This window comes from Lepidochelys kempii, chromosome 5, assembly GCF_965140285.1.
Source record: "Lepidochelys kempii isolate rLepKem1 chromosome 5, rLepKem1.hap1, whole genome shotgun sequence".
NCBI classification, from domain to species: domain Eukaryota; kingdom Metazoa; phylum Chordata; order Testudines; family Cheloniidae; genus Lepidochelys; species Lepidochelys kempii.
In genome coordinates, this window is record NC_136384.1 from 21,565,841 (window position 1) to 21,584,672 (window position 18,832).

The following is an 18,832-nucleotide window of genomic DNA, read 5'->3' on the forward strand; positions in this document are numbered from 1 at the left end:
TGTTAAAGAAAAACAACCCTGAAAACATTTGTTAATTTCAGGTTTTGAAAAAGTGTTTTTTAATCTAAATTCAAAGGTGATTTTGGGTGTTTTTCTCTTCAAAGGCAGAGTTAGAACCTCACTTCTTAATTTACACACATGAAAAGTCCTCTTTCCATATCTCTCTACAAAGATTTAAAACTGTAGAGTGTAGTAGTTGCTAACACTTCATTATTTTTAGAAACTCTATTAGAGAACACTTGCAGTACACTGAACTATTATAAACAAAAGTGCACGATACTTGCCGGAAAATGAACACAGTACTTTTGCTGACGCATTAACCATTCTGTGCTGTTTATTCACATACTGATTTGAAAAATTCAATAATTCATAATGAGGGAACCCAGTCATTACTGTGAAGTAGCGAGGTATGTGTTAACTGCAAAGCCCAAATTAGCTTTAATAGTTTCTTCATATCTTTTTATGTTTTTCAGTGTGGCTACATACACTGCTGGCCTTAAGGCAGCGTTAAAGCCTTTGACAGCTTTCTTGATGCAGACAGCTAGTATTCCATTTGAGATTCAGAGGGCTTTCAAGCTCTGACCATCTAATGAGAGAAAATATTCTTTATATTTTTATTTATTATATATATAAATAAATGATATTAAGTGCCACGTTAAACTTCTTCAGAATTGAGTTACTTGTTGCATTGTTGTTAGGTGCATTGAAACTAATCCAAATGAGAGACTAGACAAGTCTGCAGATTGTCATGGATGAAGACAGAACAGTTTAATTCAGAAATGCAATGTTTCATCTAAAACCTTTTTCTTTTTGGAGCTATGTATTCTGTTTAAAGTGACAAATATAGTAAATTTCTACCTCTTATGCCCACATCAATATGTGGAATGGTTGTGGTGCCTAATAAATTCTGCCCAGTGAAATGTAGAGAGTTAAGTTAGTCTTGCAAATGGTTAGTATGAGAAGTCAGTTAGATTCATGGATATTTCTAGCCTAGTTTGTATCGATTTAGAAACTAATAGTCTGAATCTCTAATCTGATTAGCTGCTAATAAATTTTTTGTTAGCTTGTGTTTTAACCTCTAATGCAGATAAATGACTCCATTGTCATCATTTTTTATAATGGGCCTAATTTAAACTGTTACAGCAGGATTTTTCTTTCTGAAATTTTGCAAGCCAGACATTAGAAGATCTGTCCACAGGGTTCTGTAACAGACCAGTTGTTGCTTCATGCATCTTTTCCATTTTCATTTCCTAAATACGTAATTTAAAATGGGTCAGAAATTAAGAAGTTTCTAGAACCCATCCAGAGGTTGCCAGGAATGGGGTTAACCATCATCTTCAGGGTTTAGGGAGGACTATTGTTGTTTTCCCTGGGTGCAGGGAATTTTAAGGTAGCATTGCTGGGGCAGGCATGTGGAATTACTTGAGAAATGTTTTGAGTCTGGTCGTGAGAATTGCAAAGAAAGGATTACTAGGAGGAAGGACTGGATCAGAGATGAGAACTGAGATTCCTCTGGAAGTTGGGTGAAGCAAGCTGAGATTTTGAAGCCTTTACTGGGACTTCACCTGAGGAAAATCCTGTTGTGTATTTTGATCTCTTAGGGGCAAGACTTGTTTTATGTTCACATGGTTTTACAATAAAGCATATCACAAAGGTGTTGAAACTCCCCTTAGGTGAGCAGAAATCTTTCCTGCATCAGTTGATTATATATTTCAGGAAAGATCCCTTCCTAATACGAGCCACTGTACGAAAAGTGTCTCCTACAATAGTAGGAAAATACCATTTAAAAACACCAGTGTTTTTTCTAAGGGAATTTAGTCATGTTAACTATTACATTCAGCGGCCAAGATTTTGCAGAATGGCTAGTAGTTGGATGCTTCAACTCTTGGATGCCTCTAAATGTTTCTGACAATGGAGGTCTGGTTCCATTACTAGGGCTCCTAGGTGCTACAGTAATACAAATTATAATGGAAGCCGTTGTCTGGTCTTCTCTGTGTTCTTCTTTGGCACTACTTAGACTAACATGCTTTCAGAAGATGCAGGCTTTGGCTGTACAGTGACTCAGAAGAGTTAAATTGCTTGACAGCTTCTACTGATTAACCCCAGTTACCTTTGTAAGGAACTGCTAGGTAGATTCCAGGAGTTTTAGACCAATGCACCAGAACCACAAATACCTAATTTACAGGTATCAATACTAATATTTGTCTACTACATTGGTTAACACTAAAAAAGTAAGTCAAAATAGCTTAGGCCTTTTTCCCATTCCTACAATGAAGTGATGTGACATCAGTTGCTCAAAGCTTAGACAAATGTTTCTTTTTAACATCAGTCATTAAGTTAAAGTTGCAAAATTAATTTTGGAAAGTGAATCATGTTATTTTCAGGAGACCTATGTGGCTGCTGCCAGTATCTCCATTGGATAATTTATTTTCCTGCTCCTACTATTTCTAGTTATTCACCTTTTGGCCTGTTGTAAGTGTAGGACGTACATCATCAGCAGTTTAGCATTAATAAAAAGCAAATTAAAACTGAGAAAGCTAGGGGTGGAATATAAAGTATATTTTAAAAATATTATAACTAACTCACATTTTGGGGCTTATATAGACTTTCGAGTGTGAGTGTCAAGCCCTAGGTATTGAGCCTGAGAACTGAAGTAAGTTGGCTATTTTGGGCAGAAACATTCATTCCCTAAAATTGGAGGCTGCAGAGTATCAACTCGTATAGTAGTTTTTTGGTGTGTATTAAATGCAAAAAAAAAAAAAAAAATGGTGGCATGTAAGTTATTTAAGTTTACAAGACCAAGCATAAGAACATTCCAAAAGTTAGTGTTTCTTTGGCAACATTATCTCTGTCACATTGTACGTCTTACATTATATGGGTTTAGAACGTGTCAGGTGTTAACTAACCAAGATAAACATGACTTGGCATTCTTCGTAGACTGGGGCTGTTGTAGTTACCATTGTGTCACCTGGTCATGGATAAACCCAACTGGAACCCTAGGTTTAATCATGATGAGCTGACATCATATTAAATAAGATTGTTTTTTTTTTTTCTATACTGCCTGCTTAGACTTGTTTAACATCCTGTTAACACTGCTCCTCAAGGTCATGTCCTAACACAACCTAATTTTCTACAGAAGACAAGACTTCTCAGAGTAAGGTATTAAGCTTTATATTTAATGAGGAAGAGAGAAATAAAAAAATACTACGTCTGTGCAATATGACAATATTGATGCCCCCAGAGCAACCTTAACATGGGACGACCTGCCTTGTGGGTGTTTGAGCTGACAACCTTCATATTTCATTAAGCTAATTTTGGTTATTTAATTTACTAGTATTAAAAAAAAAAAAGAGAGAGAGACTAACAGAAGTTGGGGGAGGGTTTTTAAGGAATTCACGATGGAGTAAATACTATGAAATCCACCTGTGTGCGCTTAATTAACTGCCCAAGCAAGTACACTGCATCTGTGCTTAACTGTGCACCTGGAGATTTAGAAAATTTCTTTTTTCTGTACTCAGACACTTTTAAATTACCATACCTTTTTTTAATAAACCACCTCTATTTTTCAAACTGAGCAGTCTCACTAGTCCGTAATTTCTATGTCATGTTAAAAACATCAAGTTTTCTATATACAAGTTTAAAAAATATTTTTAAAAAAGAAGCGTGTGAGGGGAAAATGGAGAATTTCAGCCTAAATGGTTAATATTTCGTAAAGCTAAGAGCATATGAAAATGGGGAGGAAGGCAGCTACAATGCAGTTTCTTGTAACTATAGAGTATGCTACAAGTCATCTTCTGTAATAAAAAACTTGTGCAGGAGTAACCTGGGCTCTCTTAATGAGAAATCAAGCTCTGTGTATTGCACTTCGCAGGACTTGTTTACCCACTGTCAAATTATACGTGGGGCATTCAGCATACACTTTTTTTAAAAAAAAATAGTTGACTCCTTTTGCCAGCTTCATCCAAAAGGGAGCAGACATTTCAGAAAGACTGGCTTCAGCCCTGAGCAGGGGGCCTCAGGTTACACGCCCTCACCCAGGGCGGGGAGGGAAGGAGGGAGGCAGGACTCGGGCGGGCTCAGGCTTCGGTCTCCCCTCCTGGGATTGTGTAGTAATTTTTGCTGTCAGAAAGGGGTCGCGGTGCAATGAAGTTTGAGAAGCACTGTGCTAGAGAGTATTTTTCATGTCTATTGTGGCCAGCACTTGATGTCACTATTCCAACTGTTGTCCTCCAGCCAGTCATGTGCTGCTCTGTCACCATTCAGTCTAGAAATGTGAAACAGAACAAAGGAATCTATCAAACAAGAGAGCAATTGTAGTGGGGAGAAATGTTAATCAGCAAGGGTTTAAGCAGTGCTGCTGAAAAGCAGCCACAATGCTTAGAACCTTTTTTTCCCCAGCTGCTGAGTTGTCTGCCTTCTTTTCTGGTATGTTTTTTTTCTTGACTAGCATGCGGTAGCATTGGTGGACTCGCCAGGTGACATCAATTGGAATGCTTGTGTCAGATGCCAGCCAAAACAGATGCGGGAAGAGTAGGAGGAAAAGGAATTAAATGTCCTCAATTTGCAATGCCAGCTTCATTCTCCATGGAACTGGTGTGTAGTTTTTTGTTTAGTTCAGTTTAAAAAACTGTTCCTTTTTGTAGCAAATGTTAGCTTTGTGAAATGCTGGAGTTTCAGTGAATTTGGAATTGGAAACAGCTCCTTATTAGGTATTGCTATGATGCTCAGTTTTTTTGTAGAATTTTATTAGGGTTGCTGCAAATAATTTGTCAGAAGTGCTGGAGATTTCTTGAGTTTCCAGCCTTCCTTTTATATTGCAAACAGCTTTTGCATATAAATACATCAACATAATAAGTCGGGTTTCCTCTAGGTTGCAAAACTGTATATTTGTATTACCGTTATGACATCATCCTATCTTCCCATTTGTTGTTGCATGCACGTATTCATATTTGAAGTCTCTGCCCTAAAGAGTTTACAGTCTCTTACTTTGTACATCACCTAGCACAATGGAACAAATTTTCTTTTACTGATAATAGATATTATCACTTAACTGCTACCCATGACTGTAAATTACATGCACAGGGTCACATCATAAATATGAAATTGGAAGTACTTTTTTGCCATTCATTGACACTATAAATATGTTGACATTATTGAACGAGGCTGAGGAGTATGAAAGGTTGTATACAAAAGCATATTCTGCTGGCATGTGCAAGAATTAATGTAACTAAATTGTTTAAATTCTTATCTGATTATTTATTATTTCATAATCTCCAGTAGGAAAAAATAATGTGAGGAGAAAAACTTTGGAGATGATTGGTGGAGTCAGTGAATTAATTGTATTTTTTGTTTCTGTTTCCTGCTATAACTTTGAAGCCATGGTGAGGCTATAGATTTCTGTAATCTATATGAACTGTACATGGTACAGTAGGTCATGTCTCAAGAACAGTGAAGTCTAACAGAAGCATAATTCATCAAAGAATTTGAGCTATAATCTGTGAGATGCTTGCTTTTCAGTTCACTCTTGCTTTAGATAATATATAATCCAAGTTGAACAGGAACTGCAGAGCACTTTATTATGGAGGAGAAGGCACATTATGGAACTGGAAAAATGGAAAGGACAACATTTGTGGAAAGTTGATAAGTCATTATTTTCTTATTTAACTGTGTTTGTTACTAATGAATTTGTTACTAGTCTTCGTATTGGAAGTAAATGGATGAATCTTTATTTTTAACATTCTTTGTCTTGTGATAGAAATAGACATTTGTGTTTGATTATAGAATTTATTTTAGAAATAATTATTTTGAGAAATTAAAAGCACTATCTTTTTTAAGGTTTCAGAGTAGCAGCCGTGTTAGTCTGTATTCGCAAAAAGAAAAGGAGTACTTGTGGCACCTTAGAGACTAACCAATTTATTTGAGCATAAGCTTTCTTGAGCTATAAATCAGAAGTTCACTGACAGCAGTAGCATATTTCCATGATATAATTTGCCTTTGCTGTTGCATGCATATTTTTGCTGCACCATATTAAATAAAAACAGCTGTAATACATATTTGCATAATACATGCCCAGAATTTAGAGTTCTGCCAATATTTTGTAACCATTAGCAAAACTGTTAAAGACCTGTTCATCTTGAGAAAAATATTACTCCAAATGCTGCCAAGGTTTAGTGTCTGGTTGGGCAATTTCTGCGTAAGTGCCAGTCAGACAGCTTAGAACTTGCTTAGCTGGTTTTTGGAAACATTTTCTGAGTAAGACTCCGCATGTTTTTCTTTCTTCTGTTCTATCCCATTTCTCCAAATTTGCTTCCTTTTGCCAATTCCATCGTTTTTTTCTCTCTATCATTGCTTCCTTTTGCTTAACTTCAAACTAGGATGGTCTCATTGCCCACATAGTCTAAGTACTACATCATTCTCCAAGATAAACGTGTTGATGGGTACTAATGTAGTATAATTTAATACTCAGGGAAGGTGCTTAATGTGACTTCTCCTCCCCCATTCTCCCCATGCAACTTGCTAAACGTTCCCTTACACATCACTGAGGAGTGTAACCAATTTGGAACAGAGTTTTGAAAATGTTAATGTGACATTTATTTAGAAACATACATGCAGTTTTTAAACATAGATGGACAATAAAAATGTAAAAGTCACTCTGGCTTAAATTTCAATATCCTGGAGGATCATTAACACAGATGCATCTTCAGCTTCTCAGAAATAAGAGAAGAGTAGACCTTTGACTATGGTGTTCTATGTGGTCAAGTTACAGTGAATTTCAAAACACCATTGGGATTACTGGTGATTCAGCCTGCCTTCAACTGTTTACAGTGGCATGTGCCCAAGACTATGGTATGTTTAAGTGGAGTATGAAATTGCAGAAATTAGTGTACCTTAACAACATGGAAAATTGGGAACATTTTTGTCTTGAGCGTAATATATTATGATTAATTGCCGAGTGGGCAGATGCATATTTGTATATATTGCAGTATTTATTCAGAAATCTTAATAGAGGAATATTACCACAGTGTAATAAAGGTGTTCATCACATGTGATAGATGACTAAAAATATGTTCCCTCTTAAAGAACTCCTGTCATACCATAGAAACAATTCTGATGTCACGCATCCTTGCTGGAAAATAATCTGTATTTACATAGAGTAAAACCAATAAATTTATATCTAAATAGAAATTATGGGGAAAATGCAGAAAAGATATGTGACAGTTAACTGAGGGTTTTATAAAACACGGCAGTGATTTATATTTGCATGTGAGTGTGTACCCATGTGTAGATGATACTTAAGTCCACACCAATACTTTAAATCCTATTTACTTCATGACTTAGTCATCTAAATGGATAAGCAAGTATAGCTGTAAATATATTTATACTTATTACTTAATAATGTAATACTATTAAATAAAGCATGAATGACTGTCCTGTTTAAATGTACTGACCCAGAATTAGAAGATCTAGCAAGAGATAATTATAATCCTAATGGAATGTGGTGAGGCTTGATTTTAGGCTTTACCTGCCAGGAAAAGACCACTGTGAATACATAGTAATGGTAGATAATTTGCAAGAAAACCCTAAAGCAGGCAAATTAACCCTTTCTAGAGTTTTTTGTTGTAAATAAGGTTGCCAAATTTCATTGGACGTATTCGTGGAGATTTAATCACATGATATCTTTAATTAAAGATTAATCTTTAATTCCTGGGGGCTCTAGGCCAGTCCTGGAGGGTTGGCAACTCTAGTTGTAAACCTAAATTTCCTCTCACATTTGTACACCTGGAAGAAATGGGCAGAGGTTTTTCTGATTCAGTTTTGCCCTACTTTCCCTCCCTCCCCACAGGCACTCTTTCTGCCCCCAAGATAAGGCAGGTTCCACTTCCCCATTTTGTCATCCCGAATGCACACAATCCATTCCTCACAGGTACACTATTAAGTTAAAACAATAAGATAAAATAATAATATAAAATCCACAATTGTTACAAACTACACCTGCAGTTTTACTATAATTGTTTTTTTTTCCAAATGAACCTTATTACCTAACCTTTTTTGAAATATGGTCTAGAGTGCATAGTCTGTTACTAGTCAGTTTCACTTTCAGAATTTCATGCACTTGCATAATCCTGCAATGGTTGGCTGTTTTTCCTTTTTCAATTTTTCACTTTAAAAAACCTAAGTAAAAAAATAAAATGTTATTGTAACCCTTGCTCTCCTTTTTTTCTTTCACTCTCCCTACAGTTGTTTGCTGTCATTCCTTGCATCTTGTCTAAAAATAGATTGTTAGCTCCACAGGTCCCTGTTCTTTAATACACTTATCAAACTTTGTGATGTCTAAATAATTAACATTTTTGCATCCTTCTGAGAGTCATTTTAAAAAAAAAGTGTAATTTAAAAACAAATGTTTTAAAGTGTAATTAGCATATTAAATATTATACTGGGTGTCCAATATTCAGATATGCCCCTTTGTTTTTATGGAGAAAAGTCCCTTAATCAACTGCTGTAGATTAGTCACTGGCTTTTTGGGGTAATGTTTTGTGGTGTCATATTTGACTAAAAACGGTGTGAAAAGTACTATTACTCTTGGACATCAGTTCTTTGTTAGGACTGTGGGTAGCATTTTAGCTCTTGGAACTAGTAAACATTGATTATTATGGCACGTAACGCTTCAGAAATCCCCCATCTGTAAATCTGAGTGAACAATAGCTTGGTGATACCTTGCTTTGGCGGAAGAGGAGGGTGTATTTTTCATGTTACATAGCCATATTTTGTTATGTGGTGCAAAAATTTGGTGAAAGTGCTGTATCTATGAACGGTTGCAGCTTTCTGTCATTTTTATAAAGTTATACTTCCTGGAAATGTGGGTTATAGCTAGTTATATACAGGAATACATTCTGCAGAGTTCTGTACATAGCACAGCCAACATGCTTTGACCTGTTATGTCACTGCTGTTCTATTCTTAAGCTATTTACTGAGGAAAGTTGCCAATTACTGTACTAAATTATGGGGGGGGGTGCTTTTAAAATGTGGGGAAATAAGGGCTGAGGGCTAAACTGAAACTGGCAAACTTGTTGAACTTGTTGCATGCTTTCAACGTAAGCCTTTAGAGACAGAAGGTGAACGTTTTTAACACACTTCTCTAACCCTCTGTTTCTCTCCTCACTCACCACTAACAGTTGAAGTTGTTAAGTCCACTGATTCATTCATTAGTTTATATAGACTAATCGTTTTCAAACTAGAACTCTCAGCGGCAGGGAAGGCTATGACAAAAGGGAGAGATTAAATATTTTGCCTGACTCTTCCTTAAAGTTGCAGGAGTTTTGGTGAACTGCAGTCCAATTGAGTAATATTGTTGTACCAATAAAATAAAAACCAGCAGGATCTTATTAAAGGGAAAAAGGCAAAATACCACATTTATTGTGAATACAGAAAGAATCATAGTAAGCAGTTAGTTATAGCTATAACATTCCATTCAATCTCATATTTATTCTCACATTCATTCATACAAACACACACACACACCCCCACACACAGGTTCTGCAAGGTTGTTATCATAGTTACCAGCCTTAGAGTTGCTCATGCCAAGTCACTGGCCAGGTGGCCTGGACATGAGGAGGGAGCAGGGCCTTGTCAGATGCTCATCTGATGCTCCTGGAAGTTGGTTTGCAGAATCAGACCCCAAAAGTTCTCACTTTTTAGAGTCTATTTTTATAGGAATTTCTTCCTATACCAGTCTATGGGAATTGCTTCATCATGCTGTTGCTGAATCAATCAGCAGATAGCACATTCCTGACGGCTCCAAGATGTTATCTTGTTCTTTGGTTCTCCCATTCTTGAGGCTGTTGGGTGGATTCCAGTCTGCCCTCCGGGGGGCGGGGAGGGGGTGTCCCTCTGGTTATTTCCACTTGACGCCTTCTTCAGCCGATGGACACTGGATTCTTAGGCTGGCACCTCCCTGATCATTCAGTTATTATCCACACCAAGCATCCATCCACATACATCCTCTACCTCTATTTTAATCACAATTGTTAATACAACAAAAGGGCGGGGAGTCTCTGGGTGCTGTTTCTGTTGTTAGAGTATTGCTTTGAATCTCTCTCTGTGTGAATTGCTTTGAGAACAGACTCTGTCTTAGAATGTACTAACACAATTAGCAGCTTGCAAGTTTCACACATAGAGGGAGAGAAACAGTACCAAAAACCAAGAGACCTCTTAATTAGTAATACCCTGGAATTTAAACTCTGGGGAATCAAACTCATTTGTGATTTTAATACAGAACTTCTTTAATATGATCCAACAATATTGGTATAATATTTTATGTTGAGAAAATGCTGTTACCATTTTCTGTGTTTTATAAGTTGTCAGTAATATAAGGAGGAATCAGTTTATCATTTAAGATAATATACTATGTAGGGTATTTGTGGGAGTTTTTAATGGTATCAAGATAGAATGATGGTTGTCTAAGAAATCTTTGTGATACGTATATCCAGTTTATTGTACTCATGTAGCTAAAAAGAATTTACAAAGTTCCTAACCTCAGATAAAATAAATTATAATTTTTAAATATTAGGTGGTGGTCAGGGGAAAAACAGCTGGACAGGTTTTTTTTTAATTATTTAATCTGTGATGAGAAACTGTACACATGGTTAAAACCTGATACAAATTTTAAGAGCCAAGCTATAAACTTGTCAACAGAGTTTATAATGGAAATGATGGCAGACGCTTAGCTAAGAGTTTCTCAAATAAATTTAAAACTGATTTTGTTTTTTATATGTACTGATAGTCTAGAAAATGAGTAATTTAACTTATGAAATGTGAAAGACAGATCTGTTTGAAAATAATACTCTCTAGTTAGTTTTACTGAAACCTATTGTTAATTTTGATCGGTTTTTGACATGGAATCATAACTGTAAAAGATCTAGCCTTTTAAATTTTTAAGCAGAAGAATTTATAAAGTCAGGGTTTAAAACAAAAGGTTGTTATTTTGAAATGGCTGTTGCTCTTGAAATTAGATGTTGACTGAATACAGACTTAGAAACCTATAATTGCAATGCGTTGTAAATGGATTTTTAAATCCCGTTATGCTGACGGCTCAACTGAATCTGAAGGTCATGGGAAAACTTAAGAGTTTTAATAACTTTGTATAAGCGAACTATCATTTTAGTATAACAATCTCTTGTTCTAAATGGCAAATGGGGGTATGAGCTTTCAAACAGAGTATGAAAGAAAAATGTGTTTATCCACTGAATCCTCATCAAGTTTCAGCCCACAAGTTTCATAGCCAAAATTTAAACTTCCAGAAGGTTTGGGTGTAAAGCCTAAATGTTGATGGGATAGCAGAATTAAGAAATAAGATACTGGATATTTGTTCATTCTTTGGAAGAAGGTGAATTTGGTTTTAATGAGTCTGTTTTATAGGGGATTTTCTAGACAGACTATGGTAGGAAGGATTAATCTTGCCCTGGCAGAGGTTTGGATGATCAAAAAAGTTTTTTTCCCCTCCTCTGATTAAGGTCTAGATAATCCCCCAACAAGGCAAATCCAGTGTAAAGAAAAGGAAACGGAGATTCCTATGGAGTCTTCTGTGAAACTGCTGTTTGTTGCGCTCGCTCTCTCCCAAGGAAGGTCATGGAATTTGTCCCTCCAGATCTACAGGTGTCTTAAAATCCTGCAGAGGACCAACTCCTCCATACAGTTCCCTAACCACCCTGTTGGTTTCATGAATCATGTTCCCATCTTTTCCCCTTTGTTTTCTATCAGCAAAGGAGCAGTCAGTGTTACCTTATGCTAATGTTGTCCGCATCTTTTTATCAGTCCTCTGGGTTGATTGAGGACTGCTGTAAAGCATGCCCACGACTCCAGCCTGATGCCTTCCATAACACAGATTCATGGCCTGGCATGGGCATTTGGAGAGGCCTGCGCTCCTCAGAACCTATACTTCTTTTTTCCCCCCTCTTAGGTCCACTCTCTCTCTCTGGCTTCCCCTTCATGCACTGCAGCAATGAGGACATTTGGACCCTATTCTGGTAAGATAAAGAGAGAAGAGCAGCAGAAATTAAACGTAATGCCTTTTTAAAAACGGAGTGGATCCCAGGACTAGTCCAGTATGATTTTCAAGGTAGTAAAACAAATACAGATGGCTATTTAAATGTTAGTGCCACTGCCAATAAGTAGATACGAATGGGGCATTTCGCCAAGTTAAGCATTTGAGTCCTTGGAGACTTAGAGGTGACATCTGATTTCTTTAAATCTTTAACAAGGTGGATTACTCATTAAAATCTAAAGCACAAGGATGACAGGAAAAGGAGAACAAAGAAGAAAGTGGCAGGGAAATGGAAAATGTAGCAGTGGAAGACCTAAATATTGTTAACTTGTGACCACCTACATTTTAATGGATATTTTTGTGCAGTACACAGAGCCACATGGCAATTAACAGGGACAGTTGGGAGGAACTTATATCCTGCTTCAAAAACAGACACTTACTGCTTTGAGATAAGGGAGCCTTTAGTTTTCAGTAGTATAGGGTCTATGTCAGTTGAGTGGCTCTTGCTGTATCTAATAGAAGGCAATGGTACTGTGGCAAAATACCTTGTTCGCCTCAGTAGGCTCAGTCCTTTTTAACCTTGGAGACTCAGGTTTGGGGTAAGGCGAATCCTTATAGGTGGCGCTGGGTCCTGCTACTCCTCTCCTCAGTCAGTCCCTTGTGCTTGTCTTCCTTCCCTTCTGGGGAGCGAGTGCAGCCTCCCTACTGGGAAGGTCTGGTGTCTTGCTGCAAACAGCCTACTGGCAACTTCCCTGCTCCTCTCACTCCCTCACTCTCCCCCTCCTACCACCCAGGGGAGGGTTTAAAAAGGTCCCAAGTAGTTGGAGTCAGCTGAACCTAATTGCTTCCCTAGCAACCCCTTTTCCAGCTGAACCTTATTGCCCCATCGTTCTCTCTCCTCAGTGGATAGGGAGGGGCCTTTTAAACCTCTGGGACTAATTACTACATCTGATGAAGTGAGCTGTAGCTCACGAAAGCTTATGCTCAAATAAACTGGTTAGTCTCTAAGGTGCCACAAGTCCTCCTTTTCTTTTTACCCCCCTTTTGTAGTTGTTTGTCCTGGGTTTACCACAGTACACATACACATTAGCCAGTTCATTACAATACTCTTACCCCACTTAATTTTTCGACTGGTTATGTGGATCACCAGAGTTTTTAAAGTTGAGCTACCAAAACACTGGGAGCTTGTAATAAGTGATCCTGAAAATAAGTACAGTACTTTGCTAATGTTCACCACCACAGGCTTTAGGGGGTGACTTTAAATTTAAAATGTCTGTGGATAATGCCCACAAACTTCCTAATGTTTTCTCACGTTACTGGCACTAAGTCCTTATAATTTTAGATTATTATATGGCCTCTTTTGATGTCTTGGGGAGGAAAAACGGGGGAAGTGGGTTCTTTCTCCTTAAGCAGGTATTAGTAGAGCACATAATTGTGGAATCAGATATTTGAAACTTGATTATGCACTTTTATCCTTTATAACTTATTTTTGTGAAGTACCATAGCATAAATAAACTTTGTCTAAAACAATGGCTCAGAAGCACATACACTTTTCTCTGTTCGGTTGAGTTCATTTGTCATCAGTTTTGCTACAATTTCACTTTGATGAATTTCAAGGTCATTCTCCACCTTCTTCCAGTTTTAAGATGTAAACAACTCTAGTTAAATTATGGACCTTGCCCAATCTCATTTCTGGCATCATATGCTGCCGGAGCATGGGAAGGGTGCAGGGAAGCACGTCAGAGCTTGGAATATTATGTGCAAAGTAAGAATTGTTCAGTGTCTGTGAGAAATTGCTAGTAGCAAAGAGTAGCTGGTGTATTAGAGAGGCACCTCTCTCACACATAATTAAAGTTCAAACAAATCTTCCATTGTAATTCTGATTTTTGACACTGCTCCCTAACTTTTCTAAGTCAGTAGCAATCTCTTTGAAGTTTCACATCAAAGATTGTATGCCAAGGTAAAAAGTGTCAAGGACAGCAAGGACAAGCAATTTTTGTGTTTCAGAGACATGAAGGTCTTATATTGAAGCATTCTCACCTGGACATGTTCTTTGACCTGTTATGGCCGAGATCTAGAAATTTCAGTTTTAGTTTGTGTTCTCCCTGGAGAGGACTGGTGCCTTTAACTAACTTTGGGGCATACGTTTTTAGTTTAGTTAGTCTTACATGTGTTAGGAGAGCTGTAACATATTAAACATCAGTTGCTGGCTTCTGCGTGACTTTGGAATGGTATATCTGCCTGTGTTGGGCTTCTCAAACAAAGCATCATTGTTTTGTGCTACTTGGAAAGCATATAGATGCTGTGGGTGTCAGGCTGGATAAGGCCCATAAGACTTTTTGCAGGGCCCTGTTTCTCCCAAGACAAGACCAAGGAGACATGATGACTGGGAGAATGTTGTTCTTCCTCTACCAGCGCCTTCGCTCTCTCTACTTGCTCTGGAGAAGAGAAACTCCTGGACTTTATCCCAGGTTCCCCTGTAGGCATCATCTAGCTTGGCCCCCTTTAAGGTAGGGTGACCAAGGTGTCTGGTTTTTGACCGGAAAACCCAGTCAAAAAGGGACCTTCGTGGCTCCAGTCTGCAGCAGGTTAGTCCCTACCTGTCCTGGTACTGAGCTGCACTCCGGAAGTGACCAACAAGTCTGGCTCCTAGGCAGGGGGGGCCCCACAGGGCTCTGCATGCTGCCCCTGCCCCAAACACCGGCTCCATACTCCCATTGGCCAGGAACCATGGCCAATGGGAGCTGCAAGGGCGGTGCCAGTGGGCAAGAGCAGCGCACGCAGAGCTACCTGCCGCACCTCTGCCTAGGAGCTGGACTTAATGGCAACTTCCGCAGTACTGGACAGGCAGGAAGTCTTAGCCTCCCCGCTGTGCTGCTGATCGGGAGTTGCTGGAGGTAAGCCTGCTCCCTTGCCCCATCCTTGAGCCCCCCTCAAACCCGGAGCCCCCTCCTGCACCCGAAACTGCTCATCCTCGGCCCCAACCCAGAACCCTCATCCCCTCATGCACCCCAGCCCAGAGCCCTCTCCTAAACTTCCAAATCCCTCATCCCCAGCCCCACCCCAGAGCCTTCATCCCCAGATAGAGCCCTCACCCCCCCTGCACTCCAACCGCTGGCCTCAACTCGCATCCCCCTCCTGCATGCTGAACCCCTCATCCCCCACCCCAGAGTCCACACCCCCAGCTGGAGCCCTCACCTCCTCCCGCACCCCAACCTCCTGCCCCAGTGTGGAGCCCCCTTCCAGACCCTGAACCCCTCATTTCTGTCCCCACCCCAGAGCCCACGCCCCCCAGTTAGAGCCCTCACCCCCTCCCGCACCACTGCCCCAGCCCAGTGAATGTGAGTGAGGGTTGGGGAGAGCGAGCTACTGAGAGAAAGGGAATGTCATGTCCCAGGGGCAGGGGCAGGGCCTGGGGGAAGGGGCGGGTTAGGGTATTCGGTTTTGTGGGATTAGAAAGTTGGCAACCCTACTTTCCGGTGAAATGTTAAGCTAATGGAGGATAAAACTTGGAGACAATTTTGGCTGTATTTATTTTGTGGTTGGTCCATGAATTGACATGTCAGCTGCCATGTAGTTTCTGAATATAGTAACTTTCATCAAAATAACAATGTTCATCATAATTAATTCCTGCATTGTTAAGGTAAAACAAAATAAAAATCCTATGGAAGTAGAAAAATAAGACCACATATATATTTACAATTTTTATTTAAAGTTTATAGGAAATGAATTCATCTGTGATGTACTTTTAATGTATTTTAGGCATTACACATTTGTGTGTATGTATATATGTAATAAACACAAGTATACTGGTGTTATCAGGTACTAATCCATGATACGATATGGATACCCATGGTTAAGTAACAAGAATGCGTAGCCCAGCAAGCAGTAATTAGCACTATTGCAATCTCTCTCTTCTTGCTTAAACAATGTATTTGTTCGGTGACATAGGATGGAGATATTTGAGATACTGAGGTGTCCTTTTGGAGACAGGGTGTCCTTTTTCCAGTCTGCTCCTATGTTTGGAATTGCCCTCCTTTTTCTTTGCACTAATGTGTCTCACTGCCCTCTTTCAAATATCTTCAGGAATTTTTCTTTTTTCAAGCTTTCCACTATTAACTGCTGCTCCTGTGCCATTTACACTTGTGCTGGCATGTAAATATGTATTTTTATAATATATGAAATTGACAAAGTAAATGAGAAGTATCAAAACAAAAGATAGGAAGAGTGATGTGGCAAAACGTGGAAAAAATACACGTTCCCCCCCAAGCAATATTCCTTGCAGATTGTTTACTATTTTACTCTCCACAACTTCACCATGGTATGTAATAAATGTATTTGGTTTGATTTAAGCTTCCATCCTGCAAGCTGCTGCCATGAGCCTTCCAACTGCTTCATGGAGGTGGAGCCCCCTTGCACAGAGCAATTAATAGGATTGTGGATCTTATGCCCCAATCCTGCAAACACTTATGGTATGTACTTGACTGATCTATCGCCAGTAGCATCATTTAAATTGATGGGGTACTCATATTAAAGATATTAATGTACATTGGCTTGAAGCTTATTTTGTAAGTTCCTTTTGGCAAGGACCTCAAATTTTACTTACCTAGGAAGTGTCATGCACATCAGTGGATTTGTGACTTTCTAATATACAGATTGTCTTTTAATTTTCTCTCCACTTAGGTGGTTAAAATAACAATTATTTTAACATGGGCATTTTTATTGCCATACATGCTAAATATCTTTTCTGAATAAAATTTGTTATATTTATTTATAAGAGGTGATCATTTGGTGGATGAGGAAGCAAGAGGCATACCATGCTCAGTTAAAGTTATAATGCATATGGCTATTTTGGGGGAGAGGGGACAGAACTTTCAGAATTTGTTGGCTTAGCTGGAGGAGACTTAAAGCCAGCATTCTGCATGATCTGCAATCTCAGCGGTAGTCGCTATGAACGGCATCCTGAAAGACAGCCAAGGCTGTCCATGTAAATCAGATGATGACATCCCCTCACACTGGGTGGACTATTATCACAGCGCCCTGAACCAATTGCCACCTACCACTTGCTCAGAGCTGGACAATTTAGCAGCCACTCTGGTTTCAGATCCAAACACTTGTACCAATGCACCAACGTTGGATGAAGTGAAGCGCGCCATCTGTAAACTGAAAAAGGGATGCACAGCCGGCGCTTATGGCATTTCCCCAGAGTTGATAAAAAGCGCTCTCTACCCTGGGGTAGAATCACTTCTGGCCATCTTTTGTCTGGTGTGGAGAATTGGAACCTTGCCAACCGCCTGGAAGGATGGTATTGTGATCCTCACCTTACAAGGGCAAGGAAATGAATGTAAGAGGCTACAGGCTGGTCACCTTGTTGTCTGTGCCAGGGAAGGTATTCCTGAACATGTTCTGCTGGCGCATTTGGAGCCCCTGCTGCATCGGAAGTGTTGCCCCCAGCAGTCAGACTTTATGAGGAACTGGTCCACATTAGACACCATTTTGGCCCTCCACTTACTGTCGGAGACACACCTTGAGTTCGAGAAGCCCCTGCACATAGTGTATGTTGATCTTAAGATGGCATTTGATTCAGTTGACTGAGTGGTGTTATGGAAGGCCTTAAAAGGTGTAGATGTCCCAACCATTCTGCTGTACTTGATTTGCAAGCTGCAGAACAGAACCACTGCTCATGTTTGTCTTGGGAATCGGATGTCAGCACCTTTTAAATCAGTATCTGGTGTCAAGCAAGCTGTTTCTTGGCCCCTGCACTCTTTTTGTCAGGCAATGGAATGGGAAACATTCCATCAGATCCATCGGCATTAAGATGGGTGATCACTTGCTCTCAGACTTTAACTACACAGATGACACTGTTGTTCTAGTACAGAGCTCCGACAGGTTTCACAATGCACTCCAACAAATGGAAGGGGAGCCGACTAAGGTTGGCCTCCATGTTTCGTGGTCAAAAACAAAGCTGCAAAATCTAGGATCAGGCCCACCAATGGCCCCAATCTCTTTGCATAATAAAACTACACAGCATTCTCCAGCTTTTCCAGTTCCTCCAGCTCTCACACGGAGGTTCTCCACCACATTGGCCTCGCAGTCTTGGCCATGGGTCACTTCTGTTTTTCTTACGTTTAGATTTGTAACCTATTCATTAGTTGTCCTATCAAAACCTTACACAATATTATGCTTTTCTCCTTCTTCCGATCTGTTTTTCTTATTTTAATATCTTAATTTTGAGTTTAACTTTGGCTGTTCTTGAAGTGGTTTCTCCCTTAATATTCCAAGAAGTTCTCAAACGATTAGGTTTGGTTGTGGGCAGTGACCAGCAAACTCCAAAAAGATCCACTGGATTTCTCAGTAGTTATCTTTGTTTTCCTTCTCCCCTGTACAATTCTGACTTGATAAGTTAATTTTTCTATTACCAGAACGTCCCACACTATTTGATACCAGTCAAAAGATTTAGGGGAGTCACTCCTCTTTCACCACCTTGCTCTTCTAGCAGCAACTAGGAGATGAGTGATCAATTCTTTGTGGCTTTTTTTTATAAGATGCAGAGTTTTCAAAACCATTTAATAAAAATGCTAATGGGTTATCTGACAACTGACACCCTGTTATCTCCCTTCTGGAGTCTCTAACGGCTTTTTAAAATGTCTTTAATATGTTGGCACATCCACCATATGTGGAGAAATCCTCCCATTTCATTACTTTCTCTCCAGCATTTGCCCATCCTGTATCATAACGTTGTTTTATTTAAAGTGGAGTTAGGTACCAACGATAAAGAATTTTAATATAATT

The 18,832-nt window shown here is 39.2% G+C and overlaps 1 protein-coding gene across 12 annotated transcripts in view; it reads left to right on the plus strand.

Moving 5' to 3' along the window:
- The window catches only part of NEDD4L (NEDD4 like E3 ubiquitin protein ligase), a 371,283-nt gene that overhangs the window by 198,693 nt on the left and 153,758 nt on the right, over positions 1–18,832 (plus strand). The window contains exon 1 of one of the 12 annotated variants that reach the window (XM_073343629.2): positions 16,494–16,512. The exons of the other annotated variants lie outside the window; for them this stretch is intronic. Coding sequence (XP_073199730.1) covers positions 16,510–16,512 — 3 coding nt within the window. The 5' untranslated portion in view covers positions 16,494–16,509. Of the gene's footprint in view, positions 1–16,493; positions 16,513–18,832 lie in introns of those variants that run through there. 12 annotated transcript variants of the gene reach the window in all.